We start from the raw sequence: 12,956 nt of genomic DNA on the forward strand, positions 1-12,956 counted from the left end.
TTGTATGATTAGGACTGTATTCAAAAGTTAATGTTTGTTCACTTGTGTATTTACCCCAGAAACTAAACAAATGTTAACCAATGAATTTATTTAACTTCAAATATCCATTTTAAATTATTATAGTATTAAAAATTGAAACCCATTTTTAATGTCAAAATTGTGATGCAAGTTGTTCATTTGAAAAGTAATACTTTTTTTACGTAACAATTTTTGTTCCTTTTTCTTTTTACTTAAGATCTCAAGGAAGTGATGTTACTCCATGTTGAAACTAAGTTTGAACATTTATTTAGTCTGGTTTGTTTTATACTTTTATATGTTAAACCTGTTCCGTTACCCCGCTACCACAAAAGGCATCATTTTGAATATTTGGAACAAATTTATTAAATTCTACATCGCCCTGTATGTATTTCATGTCTCACGAAACATGACTATAGCAAGACGACTTGAATGTCGTCTTAACTTAGAATTTATTTGTGGTATTCAGTCGTCAACCTACTTTCACATGTATGGTTCTTTAAATCAATAACCACAAAACTCTCTTAGTCTTGGCATTTTCAAAATATTGGTGCTTTCAACATTACCGTAGATATTCAGAATTTTGTTTAGATTTTAATTTTTTATTAAATAAAACCAAAATTGTCGAAATCTCCGGTAATATTGAAAGCACAGAAAGGGCAGATCACATTTTGGAAATGCCAAGACTGTAGGTATTTTCACTTAGAATTTTTTTTGAAAATTCTAAATTTTGCCTTGTTTCTAGTTTTATTAGATCCTGTTCCTCAAACCTGAAACCTTTAACACAATTAGAGTTTATTTCACTTTGACTGATGAGAGTTCAGAACTTCTTCCATCCTAAAACGTGCTTGAAAACTGAAACCATATTTTAACATTAATAAAGCTCTTTGTTTAAATGCGACAACAAGAATTTGATAATGAATCCGGAATTAAAATTGCAAAGACTTGATTTATGTCGTTAGAAAGCAAGCAAAGAAAAAAGTCGTATTTACGTAAAAATTGATGTCGCAAATTTTAAGTTTTTCAGTTTGATGAACATTGACCTATCCTGGTCTATAATTCACCTTTATAGTCGCAACTGAACTCTGAATAAGTCGAAGAAACTCGAGACTATGTTTGTTAAATGTGTTAAATATTTTGTGATTATAACCCCTTGTAATTTGTTGAATTTGAACACCCAAACTATGATGAATGTTATGCAAAAGGAGTTTTTAATTGCAGAAAAATGCCAGGTGTTTGCCAGCGTTGTGACAAGGAAATAATACTTTAAAAAAATACTTTTTTGATTTTTGTCGATGAATTTTTACGAAATTATTAACATTCTACTTTCACTTTGTCTACGCTTAGTTATCCGTCCTGGTTTGAAACACTATATCATATATTAATGCTAAAAGAAATATTAGCGCTCTTTACGTGATTACTATTTAGATGATATAATTTAATTAAGTATTGATTTGGCAGAATGTTTATTTTGCGGAGGAGGTGAAGGGTCTGGGGAAATCCTGGCACAAACTTTGCTTCACCTGTCAGGCCTGCAGGTGCAGTACAGCATAGGACAGATCACAACAGGACTGCAGTACATGACAGGACAGGACAACATAGCAAAGTCTATGTTTACTTAACAGAAATAGCTGCTAAAATTACTACAAACATAATAAATTTTTTAAAATTATGGTTTATGTTATTAATCTTATTAAACTTACGAATCTTGCAAAATAATAGGGAAATTTTGTTGAATTACTTGGATAAAAACACCTGACACATTCCACGACCTATGTTTAGAAAGATGTAAACCCTTTGTTATCAAATCAGCAACTTTTATAGTGCCCCCCATGAGTAATTTTAATACTTCTTAAAATTGGGTTCTCAACATGACATGCCTCAATATGATTTATATAATATTTATAGGAAAATGCTGAGCTCAGGATCCATTTCAGAACACGATAATCAGGTCTTCTGCAACTCTTGTTACAGGTACAAACAACTGCAGTACACACTAATGTAGCTTCTCTATTGGTTTCTAGTACAATTTAATTATCAATAAAAATCCGTGTTGTTTCTGACATACACATATATTCAGGAAAAACTTTGGACCTAAAGGCTACGGGTTCGGAGTAGGAAGTGGAACCTTGTCAATGGATGATGGAAAAGGATACCAGACAAATCCTAATGAGGTGGAATATCCCTATTTCTCATACCCTAGATTATTTATCAGTAATACACAATTTTACATGATTTTTATTTGAATTGTTTAATTTGTTTAGATTGACCATAAAGCTAAGGCTTACATAGCTCCCAAGAAGCCATTAGTTCAATCCAACACGGAGAATACAGTTGCCCCCTCAAGTGCAGGTAGTTATGGTTTGTGGTTGGATTGTGGAATGGTCAAATGGTTAAATGGTTTGGTGGTGGGTTAAATTACAATTTGATTTTTCAGATCTTAATTTTTCTTGAAAAATTAGTTAATTCAACTGTTCTTAGCTACAGCTGCCACGGCGAAGTTTAAGCCTAAGTGGGGCGGAGCTGATATCTGCCCAAGATGTGAGAAATCTGTTTTCATCGCAGAACTGATGCGTGGGGCTGGGAAAGCATGGCATAAGTCCTGCTTTACGTGTCAGGTAATTCGTAAAAACAAATACAGGGTATATATTTTCAAGGACCCCCCCCCCCCCCTCCTACTAGAAGGAAATGATTTTTATTGCTTTGGGGAAAAATTTTTGTTTTTCTTTTATCCTCTTCTATTAACCTTCAAGACTTATTTATTATGGCTGAATTCATCTTATAAAACCCCTAAAGAATATGTTTGTTATCCGCAACAGCTTTTTATCTATTAATCTAAGGATGTGTTCACAATAATTTGTTTCCTAGTTGTGCAACAAGAGAGTAGATAGTAGTATGCTGTGTGAGAGAGAAGGAGAGATCTACTGTAAATCCTGTTACGGCAGAAACTTTGGTCCTAAGGTAATATATTCTTTCAATGTTTCTTAATCATGGATAATTTTTTAAACTTTGAAATTGCATTCTTTATATATTAAGATAGTAAGTGCCCAATGCCTGTATAGTTGTTCACTGTTCCCTGTTCAGATATGATTTGATCCAATTTTTAATTTAGGTTCTGTTTAGTAGTTCTTTTGAATCCACCCTTTTCAGGTCTTTTGTTGCCTGTATTTAAGACTAGACTCACATAATTTTATGTAAATAAGTAACTGTGTCCGCCTCAACCAATATGCTAGGCGGAGCCATTAATAGTTTATAACTCTTGTTTTGTTATTTAAACATTTAAACCATTTTATTTGAATTATTATTTGCTTCAGGGAGTTGGGTTTGGTATTGGAGCTGGAACTCTGCAGACCAACTAGTGTTTAGTGTTTACTAAATACGCAGTCTCTGCCTTTGGTTTGATATCATGTATCTCAATTATATATTGATTGCTGAACCTCATGTACAATAATTATCTATGCATTTATTGAAATTAAGCATTTTCTGAGTGAATCAATGAAAGCAAAAAAAAGACAAAGTAAAATTTGCAATTTTTTTAATATTTCTGGCCCAATCGTAAAAAGCAATATATCTAGTTTTCAACTTAGAAAATATCAATAATCATTAAACAGACTATAAGTGGCCACATACACCTGAAGTACCTTCTCAACCCGGTTGTTCACTTTCCAGTACTTTTTATCTATCTGCATTCTGCATAATTTCCAATATGCTGTGATCATAAAGTTGTACATTGCATATATTTACATTTTGTTTTTCTTACAAAATTGTGACAAACTGTGAAGATGATTGATTGACCTCTATTCTTGTACAGATCTCTAAAATATGTACAAATGTTTAGTATTATTGCTCTGTAAGCTATATGCCAGTGTCTTCTGTACATGCTGTGCTCCTAACACTGTACACTACAGTATTGTATACAAACTGATATAGATTTAAGAATTGTTTTTAAAGAAGTTAAAAATAATGTTTATTAACCCTAACAAAGTTTTAAGTGTTAAATGAAATTGATCAACTCCTATATTTGTTAATTTTGGGATAAAAATTTATATTTTTTGTAAAGCTAAAAATTGTTGTGAAAATTTGTATTTTTAAATAAAGGTTTATCATTATTACGACACCGTTAATGCAAGTTACACACAGGTATTGTATATACATTTACACTAGGGTCACAAACGCAGGAGATTAAACAAAATATTTTGGGTGCATAGTTTCTATGGGTGATGTGGCCCAATATGAGTATTTTGTGAAAATTTGAGGTTGATCGGAACCTGTATCAGGTGGAAGTAGCTTTCAGGATAGGGGGACAATTCGACACTGTGACACTATATTTTGTAGAGGCTGAGCCTGATGGAGGTTTCCAAATTTTCTTTGAGATCCGTGTTGAGGACCACAATGGGAGGCTACTTGCATAATTTCAGCCTCTCAAGTTTTAGAACCAAATGCAGCCTCCAAAAAATGTAGTGTCACAAAGTGTCGATTTTCCCCCCTATCCATTTGAACTATTTTTGTGTTCATTTGAAATATTTTTGATCTAGAACTATTTTTTAAAAATATTTTTTTGGGTTAATTTAACTATTTTTATGCTCATTTGAACTTTTTCATTTGAACTACTTTTATTGTCATTTGAAATATTTTTTTGTTCATTCAAACTATTCTTAAATATTCTTGCCAATCTCAAAATTATAAAACGCTTTTGTTTTGAAAATAGTTCAAAAGAGCAAATATTGTGTTTATTTTATGACATCATTTCAGTAGTTCAAAGGACCAATAGTTCAAACGGCAGTAATTCAAACAGTTGTACACTAAACTGTCTGCCTATAACTTTCAAACTTTTCAAAAAAATCTGTTTAATATAATTTTGTCAATTGTGTCCCTATGTTAGGGAACAAAATTAATAAATCAGAAACATTGCAAAATTTAGTTTTCAGAAAAAATTGCATGTGGCAAATAATTATTGTTTTCCATCTAATCATTAATTTAATACCAAACAAAAGTAAAATATTGTAATTTAAGGCACAGGGTCGGAAAGGTATTTAATTGTTCAATTTATTAAAGAGCTATTGAGAAAAACAAAAAGTTTTTAAATATTTCACAAAAACCAAATAATTTTGCTTCTCTAAGACTTACTGAAACTCGATAAGCTGCGAGAGCACAAAGTCGCACCAGCAATGAGTTAGACCTTTTTTCTTAAAATGGAGTGTGATGCGAAGAAAGTCCCTTTTTACAAAATATAAAATACGAGGCTTTCAGAGCGCTCATTAACAAAACAAAAAAGTTCGCGGATTTTATTAAAAAATTTCTTGGATTTTTGAACAGACAGACAAGCAACGTATATATATATACTAGACGTTCAAGGGACTTCGCGCCCATCTTCTATTTCAATTGAACATTTTCGCTTTGTATCCATTGTAAAACAGAAACAAAAGTTTGTGGATTTAATCAAAAATTTTGTGGATTTTCAAAATTTCATGAAAATCGAATTTTGTGGGAGGTTAATTTTTGAAATTTTGATCATACCTAAATCTGCCCTGGGGTCATGTGAGTCCCTTTCCAATTTTGGACCCGATCGGTTCAGCCGTTCATTGGCTACAAACAAACAAACAGACAAGCAAAGTATAACTTATTTTTAAGTAAACAATTAACAATAAACAAAAGTACTCTCCTAGACTGTACAAATACAGAGATTCATATGTACTGTATAAACCTACAGTACACACCTTTGGTTCGGTAATCCTTGCACACACTCTTGTGGTACAGACACACACACATGACGTTTCCGTCACCTGGCGATAACACATATTTTCAGTTACATTGGCATTTATATCAAGAGTATGTCCTCCCGTCCTCTGAAGAAATGTGGAAGAAACTACGTTTATTTATTAAAGATATAATTTAATCTCATGGATTTAAATCAATTAAAACATTAAATCTCTTTCTCCTGATTTGTTAATTGTTTCATAGTTTATAGCTAGCTGGCAATGAACTGTTATCAACAAGTTTCCTTCCAAGTTCAGGGATTTAATTTGTAAAAGTAGCAAACTTCTTGCTGAGAATGTTTATGACTAGGATTGAAAAAAAAATAATTCAACTTTTAATTTTAACTTGTTTATATCCGAGCAGGAACACATCTTTGTCATGACTTTTACACTTATATCAAGTGTAAATCCTTCCATCCTAGCATCATTGACTTCCATATCAATAGGAGTACACACTCCACTCATAGACCTGGAGAATGTGTTTCCTTCATTGGAGATCTTGAGATTATAGCTGAATGTTTCCTTCCTCTCCTCTCCACTATAGTGCTTTATATAGAACACCAGTTTATTATTTAAGAAATCAACGTGATATAAAAACCAGTTCTTAGAGTTTACAAGCTTGAATATACAGGGCTTATAAACTCCTGATTCAATATTAGGAGAAAAAAAATATAGGTAAAGGCTATAGTGTTGTCCAACTCAACATGTGACTTATATCGTAGATATTGCAGTCCAAGACAACTTTGAAAGTGATCAGGAAGTTTGCATGCTTGGATCTTCTTCTGACATCCTGGACACATGAGTTCTCTAAACGTACATTGTTCTTTCTCGTGTTCCTCTAACATCTTCTTCTGAAGTTTGATGGTGCAACCCTGATCCATAAATATACAGGGTACTGCCAACAGATCTGTGATGTTCAGGGTTAGAGGAGAGAACATGTCTTCTTCCATCCTGGTTCTACAGACAGGACACCTTGGTCTAAACAGTGACTCTATAAAAACAATTGTTTTTTCTTTGATAATGAATATGAAATATATCCCTTTCTCTCCACTACCCCCCCCCCTCACGACAAAAAAGCTCAGAAATTGTACTTGTATTTTTTTACCTTGATTTTTTTATGAGGGTATCCTCCGATTTTGCTCATGTATTGCTCATGTGAAGTATCATTTTTGGATTTTACTTGTTATTGGAGGTAGAGCTTTTTCACTTTTAACGCGCGCACTTTTTCTCAGATCAGTTCATAACCAAAAAATGGTTGTAATATACATAATTTAAGTTCGCAAGCAAAAAAACAGCCTCCTTAGTTAAGTTGTGTTTAAATACTGTTTAAAATTTTCAGGAGAGTAATACGTTTAATGCCCCCCCCCCTTGGAAATCTCAAAAAATAACTCCAGAAATTTTACCTTTTACATGTTTCACAGGTAGTGTGCCCATTCCTACAGATAGGTATCTTCTTAGTTCTTGGAATCATGAGACAGACAGGACAAGTAACTTCTCTTTCCAGAAAATCCAGAATATCATCTTTCTCCTTCTGATATTTGTCTTTTTTGTTCTTTAAAGTCTTACTCATTGATTTCTCATCATTCACCTGTTTCTCAAGTTCAGAAATTCTTTTTGTAAAATCGGCTTTTTCTTGAATTGCTTCCACTCTTTCGAAAGCAAGTTGTTTTCGCAGTTCAGAATTCTTGTGAGTAAGAATAGATATCTTTTTAATTAATTCCATATCATTTCCCTGTTTCCCTTCCCTACTGGAGTCAGTGTCACTCAACATCAAGTAATTCTCCTTCTCCTTTATTTTTAGTTCATCATTCTCATCATTCTTCTGCTTCTCCAATTCAGCGATCCTTTTTGTAAGGTCAGTTTTCTCCTCCCTGCTGAGATCATTCTCCTCCCTGCTGGGGTCATTCTCCTTCCTGCTGGGGTCATTCTCCTTCCTACTGGGATCATTCTCCTCCCTGCTGGGGTCATTCTCATTCCTACTGAGATCATTCTTCCTGCTGGGGTCATTCTCCTTTCTGCTGAGATCATTCTCCTTCCTGCTGAGATCATTCTCCTCCCTGCTGAGATCATTCTCCTCCCTGCTGGGGTCATTCTCCTTCCTGCTGGGGTCATTCTCCTCCCTAATGAGATCATTCCCCTCCCTACTAAGATCAGTCTCCTTCCAGCTGGGGTCATTTTCCTCCCTACTGAGATAATTCTCCTCCTTTCTGAGATAATTTTCCTCGATGTTTAAATCATTCTTCTTCATGTTCTTGAATACTTTTCTGCTCCTATAAAATGTAAATCCATTAAATATTTTTATATAACTAGATTTCAAAAATATGCTAGAATCAGGGTGGCCAAAACTTTTTTTAAAAAAATCCGTACAATTTCAGAAGAAATCCGTACAATCCGTACAATTTTCGGGAAAAAAATCCGTAAATCCGTGCATTTTTTTGAAAAAATCGGCACATTTTTTATAAAATCCGCACATTTTTTTAAATAAATCAGCACATTTTTTTAAAATCCGTACAATCAGTACAATTTTCGAAAAAAAATCCCTGCAATCCATACATAAAACCATTTTTGAAAATATTATTCAACACCCCCCATTCCCCACCACTTCTTTCTCCCCCCCATCTCNAGAGAACCAGAGAACTAGAGAACTAGAGAACCAGAGAACCAGAGAACCAGAGAACTAGAGAACTAGATAATAGAGAACTAGAGAACTAGAGAACCAGAGAATCAGAAAACCAGAGAACCAGAGAACCAGATAACAAGAGAACTAGATAATAGAGATCTAGAGAACTAGAGAACTAGAGAACCAGAGAACCAGAGAACCAGAGAACCTGAGAACCAGAGAACCAGAGAACCAGAGAACTAAAGAGCGTTGATTCTAATTTTTAAAACTGTTTAGATCGGTGTGAATTAGGCCATTTAAGAAACAAACGATTAAGTTATAATTTGAAAGAGTGGAGTGAAGATTTAGGATTTAAACAGAGAGACAGATAGGATATATAAACAGATATATAAAAAGATAGATAAACTGACATGCAGATAGATATACAGATGGATAGACAGATAGCTAGACAGATAGCTAGACATATAGCTAGACAGATAACTAGACAGATAGATAGACAGATAACTAGACAGTTAGCTAGACAAATAGCTAGACAGATAGCTAGACAGATAGATAGACAGATAGATAGACAGATAGATAAACATATTCTCAAATGAACACTTCTGGAACATATTCTCAAATGAACACTTCTGGGATCTCGAACATTATGAATGAATTTTGATTGTCAATTGAAACTTTAATCAATCGAATATTATTTAGAATGCAGAAAATAAGTTAAACTAACTTCACTTTGACGAGAATTTTTTTTTTGAAATTTTCATGAAAAATTTGTTGAAATGAGTGAAAATTTTAAAAAAACCGGTTTAATTCCAGGATAAAAATCCGTACAATCCGTACAATTTGAAAAAGAATCCGTACAAAACGTACAAACCGTACATTCCTTACAATTTTAGAGTTACAAAATAAAAAATCCGTACAATCCGTACATTTTAGCCACCCTGTAGAATTATTAAAAATATATAATACAACTTTTAGATAATAATAATGATTGAAGAACAACCCTACAACGTACGTTCAATAAATAATGGTTGGCCAAAATATTTGTCTTCATTAAACCTTAAAACTCTCAAAAACTAAATTGTGAGAAAGAGGAAATGATTTTTTAACACTGTGCATCATAGTTATATTTTTGGAAAATTCTCAGAAATAATCTCTTCATGGAGAGGTTTTGTACGTTTTCAACAGTCTTATTTGTTTAAGGAACCCTGGAGTACCCCAGCGTACAAGAAAAAAACGAATTTTGAAAAAAAAAATCAAATTTTAAGGGGGGAAGATTTATTTTTGGAAAAACCATAAGACTTTTTATAATTACGAGGACTTTATATAATGAATACTAGAATTGGCTTAACCATGCAGACGTAGTTTAACCACTTCTCTCGACACTTGTTCAAGCTGAAAAGAAGTATGTGAACCCCCTTACAGATGTTGCCTACAATCCTTTTGCATCTTGTGTGGCCTACAAAACATGCACGCGCATTTATAGTTAAACAAGAGGCAAAAACTACTAGATCTCACCTCTTCACAGAATTATTTCCGCAGTCTTCATCATCATTTTTCCTTTTATTTAATCTCGAGTCCATATTTCTGAAATAAAAATTTATATCAAACAAACTTTACATCATTTAAAACCTATTGTTATTAGACGCGTAGGGATATAAAGAGGCCTATGAAAAATAACAGTTAAAATCAACCTTCAAAAATTACTCTTTTCACGAAAAAAAATGTCAAATGTTAAATATGTTATTTAAACACTTCACTGAGTGCAATAAACTATTCACAACCAATTATCAAATAAAATCAAATCATTCTTTTAGGGTCGTCCTACACCCACACCCCAAAATTGAAGTGGCTATACTAAATCAATAATGAAGTGAGGTCTTACGATTTGTATACGGTTATCATTTGTTTTTGAAAAAAAAATCTACTTTAGGTCAAAGCTTTGAGGTTTTATTTCACAACACCAATCTTTGTTAAAACCGCTTTTCAAGAATCTTATCTTATATTGTTTAATACTAAAAATGAAATCTCTGTGATTCATATGATCAGTTTCAAACAAAGCTAGAACGAAAAATTACTTTTTAATGCTGAACGAAATGTGATAATTTTCGTCCAAATAGAAATAGCTGAACCATACAGACTTTGTACAACCACTTCTCTTGTGCAACGACTCAACATCCGTCTATGCAGTTCAACCATATCTCATAATTCATTAATTCTTGTACCAGAGATAACATTTTTTGGCAATTTTGTTCCTTTTCTTCAATCTACAGCTGGAATTGGGTAGAGTCTGAATGATGTTGCTTCATGTGCATCTTCAGACTTCGTTCATTCTTCAATAGTTTACTACAGAGAGTACAGGGAGTAGGAAGGTCCAAATGTTTGGCTTTAGCATGTCTTCTTGCATTACTACGATCTGCAAACTGACTTCCACATATTTTACATTCAAACCTAGAGAATTTAATATATAATCAAGGGGCGAGGGCTGAGAACAGATGTTGAACGTTATAAATGAAAATTTCAATCTCACAAATTTATCCAAACTATTACAATTTTTAAGGAAAATTAAGCTTTTGTTGATGATTTTAAAAAAATGTGCCAGATTATGCTATTTCTGAAATCAGGATGCTTTTCACTTTTTAATTGTGCTGCTTTTAAAAAAAAACCGTATCCATTGCCCGGTTGGGATTGGGAACCCTGCAACTTGCATATATTTAACATATCAGCAATAGACCAGCAGTCACCAACACTAACAGAGCTCAGGATTCAAGAAGCATTGAAACGGATTTAAAAACTTGAATTTTAGAAATTTCCCGCGTTTCTCCGTAAACATGTGTGTATAATGTGAACTGTGTTATGTGTACTCTCTCTCTGTGTCCTCTGTGGGCAGCGGAGAACAGGGAGGTAGTTGTAAGCACAAAATGGTGAAATATCGATTGCACTAATGATTGACCGGACTAACATTCATTCGCACTATATAGTGGCGAATGAACACTTTTGCACTATTAATGATTGATGAATGAGATTTTTGTTCATTTGCGCTATTGTTCGATCGTAATACAAACCAGTTTCTGATTCTGAGCTGACTTTAGTGCAAATGTACGAATTAGTTCAATCGGACAATTAGTGCAACGATATTGCATCCACAAAATGATAGTAGTTAGTAACGATGGTGTATTTTTGGACCTACGTCCATCAGTTAAATATTGCCCATCCGACCTACTGGCACGGGTTTTACAGCTGCTAGATGAGCTTGTGGCCGCAGCACCCGGCCCCCCAGCCAGTCCTAGCCGCAGCGCTTGGCCCTGAAATTATCTTAGCCTAACCTAACCCTAAAATAAAACAAAAATAAACAGCTGTCGTAGGTCGGATCAGCGGCGTACCTAGGGGGGGGGGGCAGTAGTCTTCTTGCTCCCCCCCCCTGGAAAATACAAAATGAAAAGGAAACTTTATTTAAAAGTAACACTTGGTAATGTCCAAAGACTAAGGATTTGTCTAAATTCACTGTTAATACGAGGAGAAAAAAGTTTTAGCCTTCTAAAGAGAATACTTCATTACACTATTACTTATACTATTACTATATTACTATTACTTTTACTATTACTATTATTACTATTACTATTACTATGACGGAGAGCAGACTTAACGATCTTGCACTTATGGCCTTACACCCTACAAGGCTGTCTGAGATCTCTACTGAGAAAATCAATGAAATGTTTTTGCAAGCAAATTCCAGAAAATTGAAGCTTAAAAGAGTTGGTGAATATGTAGATTGAGTAAATTCTATCTAAAAATTATTAGTGTAAATATAATTTTTAATGATGCTGTGATTATTGATTTAGTTAGCTGTGATGGAGTTAAGTGATAAATTTATAAAGTTAAAAAGTTAAAGTTAGTTTTTCGAGCAAAGGAATAATTTTTAAACTCTACTGGTTAGTAACACCCAAAAATGTAGTCTTTTTGGTGTATTTCTTTGGTTTTAATTGACTTTTTGAACAAAACAATTCCGGGGGGGGGAAATTCTTGCCCCCCCCATGGCTAAAATCCTGTGTACGCGCCTGGGTCGGATGTGCAGTATAGCTGACGGACAAATAGGACGGATGGACCGTATAGCCGATCAACATTAATGTTAGGATCATGGATGAAAATAAGACGACATATCGTTCATAAACTTATCATTTGTTTTTAGTAAGTCCAAATGCTTAATTTATGTTAATGTTGAAGGTGGAGCGGGCAGAGGCGTACAGTCTGGGGGGGGGGGCTAAGCCCTCCCACCTGGATCAGTAAAATCTATGGATTTCAGGGGGTTTCCAGGCCCCAACGGGTGCTTAGCCCCCCTGGAAAGAAACAAAAATTTAAGCCCCCTGGACAAATTCCTGATTACGCCCCTGGAAGTGGGTATTTCAACTATTTGAATTTTCGCCTTTCCATATGAAATTGACAGGGGTCAATATAATTCCCAAAAAAGCTGATTTTCTCGATCCCAAAATAATTTTTTGCCCCCAATTTTGAAAAAAAATGCCCCCAGTTAAAATTTTTTTTTCAAATTCCACTAACACATTTGCCCC

The 12,956-nt window shown here is 33.9% G+C and overlaps 2 protein-coding genes across 3 annotated transcripts; one reads left to right on the forward strand and one right to left on the reverse strand.

Annotated features, from left to right (window-relative positions):
- The first annotated feature begins 670 nt into the window (after positions 1-670).
- Positions 671-3,517, forward strand: LOC111714882 (cysteine and glycine-rich protein 1). 2 transcript variants are annotated; one of them, XM_023490097.1, is made up of 9 exons: positions 671-833; positions 1,110-1,270; positions 1,477-1,553; positions 1,924-1,989; positions 2,096-2,189; positions 2,280-2,367; positions 2,497-2,633; positions 2,884-2,976; positions 3,330-3,517. In XM_023490097.1, the coding sequence occupies exons 2-9, from the start codon at positions 1,241-1,243 to the stop codon at positions 3,372-3,374; spliced, it is 630 nt and encodes a 209-aa protein (XP_023345865.1). In that variant the 5' UTR covers positions 671-833; positions 1,110-1,240; the 3' UTR covers positions 3,375-3,517. The 2 variants fall into 2 exon arrangements, with proteins under 2 accessions (XP_023345865.1, XP_023345864.1); XM_023490096.1 differs by having other exon boundaries at positions 671-1,270.
- A 2,805-nt stretch (positions 3,518-6,322) lies between these two features.
- Positions 6,323-10,839, reverse strand: LOC111714884 (SUN domain-containing protein 2; the record flags this gene model as incomplete). Its single annotated transcript, XM_023490098.1, is given in 3 exon segments — positions 6,323-6,749; positions 7,175-8,041; positions 9,907-10,839. Coding segments are annotated over 3 exon segments (1,299 nt in total). The 3' UTR covers positions 6,323-6,382.
- Between the last annotated feature and the right edge of the window lie 2,117 nt (positions 10,840-12,956).

This window comes from Eurytemora carolleeae, unplaced genomic scaffold (assembly GCF_000591075.1).
Source record: "Eurytemora carolleeae unplaced genomic scaffold, Eaff_2.0 scaffold1502, whole genome shotgun sequence".
NCBI classification, from domain to species: Eukaryota; Metazoa; Arthropoda; class Copepoda; order Calanoida; family Temoridae; genus Eurytemora; species Eurytemora carolleeae.

Coding starts and splice junctions, on each gene's coding strand:
- LOC111714882 (XM_023490096.1), top strand. CDS start 1,241: ATGCCAGGTGTTTGCCAGCGTTGTGACAAG. Junction 1,271..1,476: donor TTTGCCAGCGTTGTGACAAG/GAAATAATACTT, acceptor TTGATTTGGCAG/AATGTTTATTTTGCGGAGGA. Junction 2,634..2,883: donor AGTCCTGCTTTACGTGTCAG/GTAATTCGTAAA, acceptor TTTGTTTCCTAG/TTGTGCAACAAGAGAGTAGA.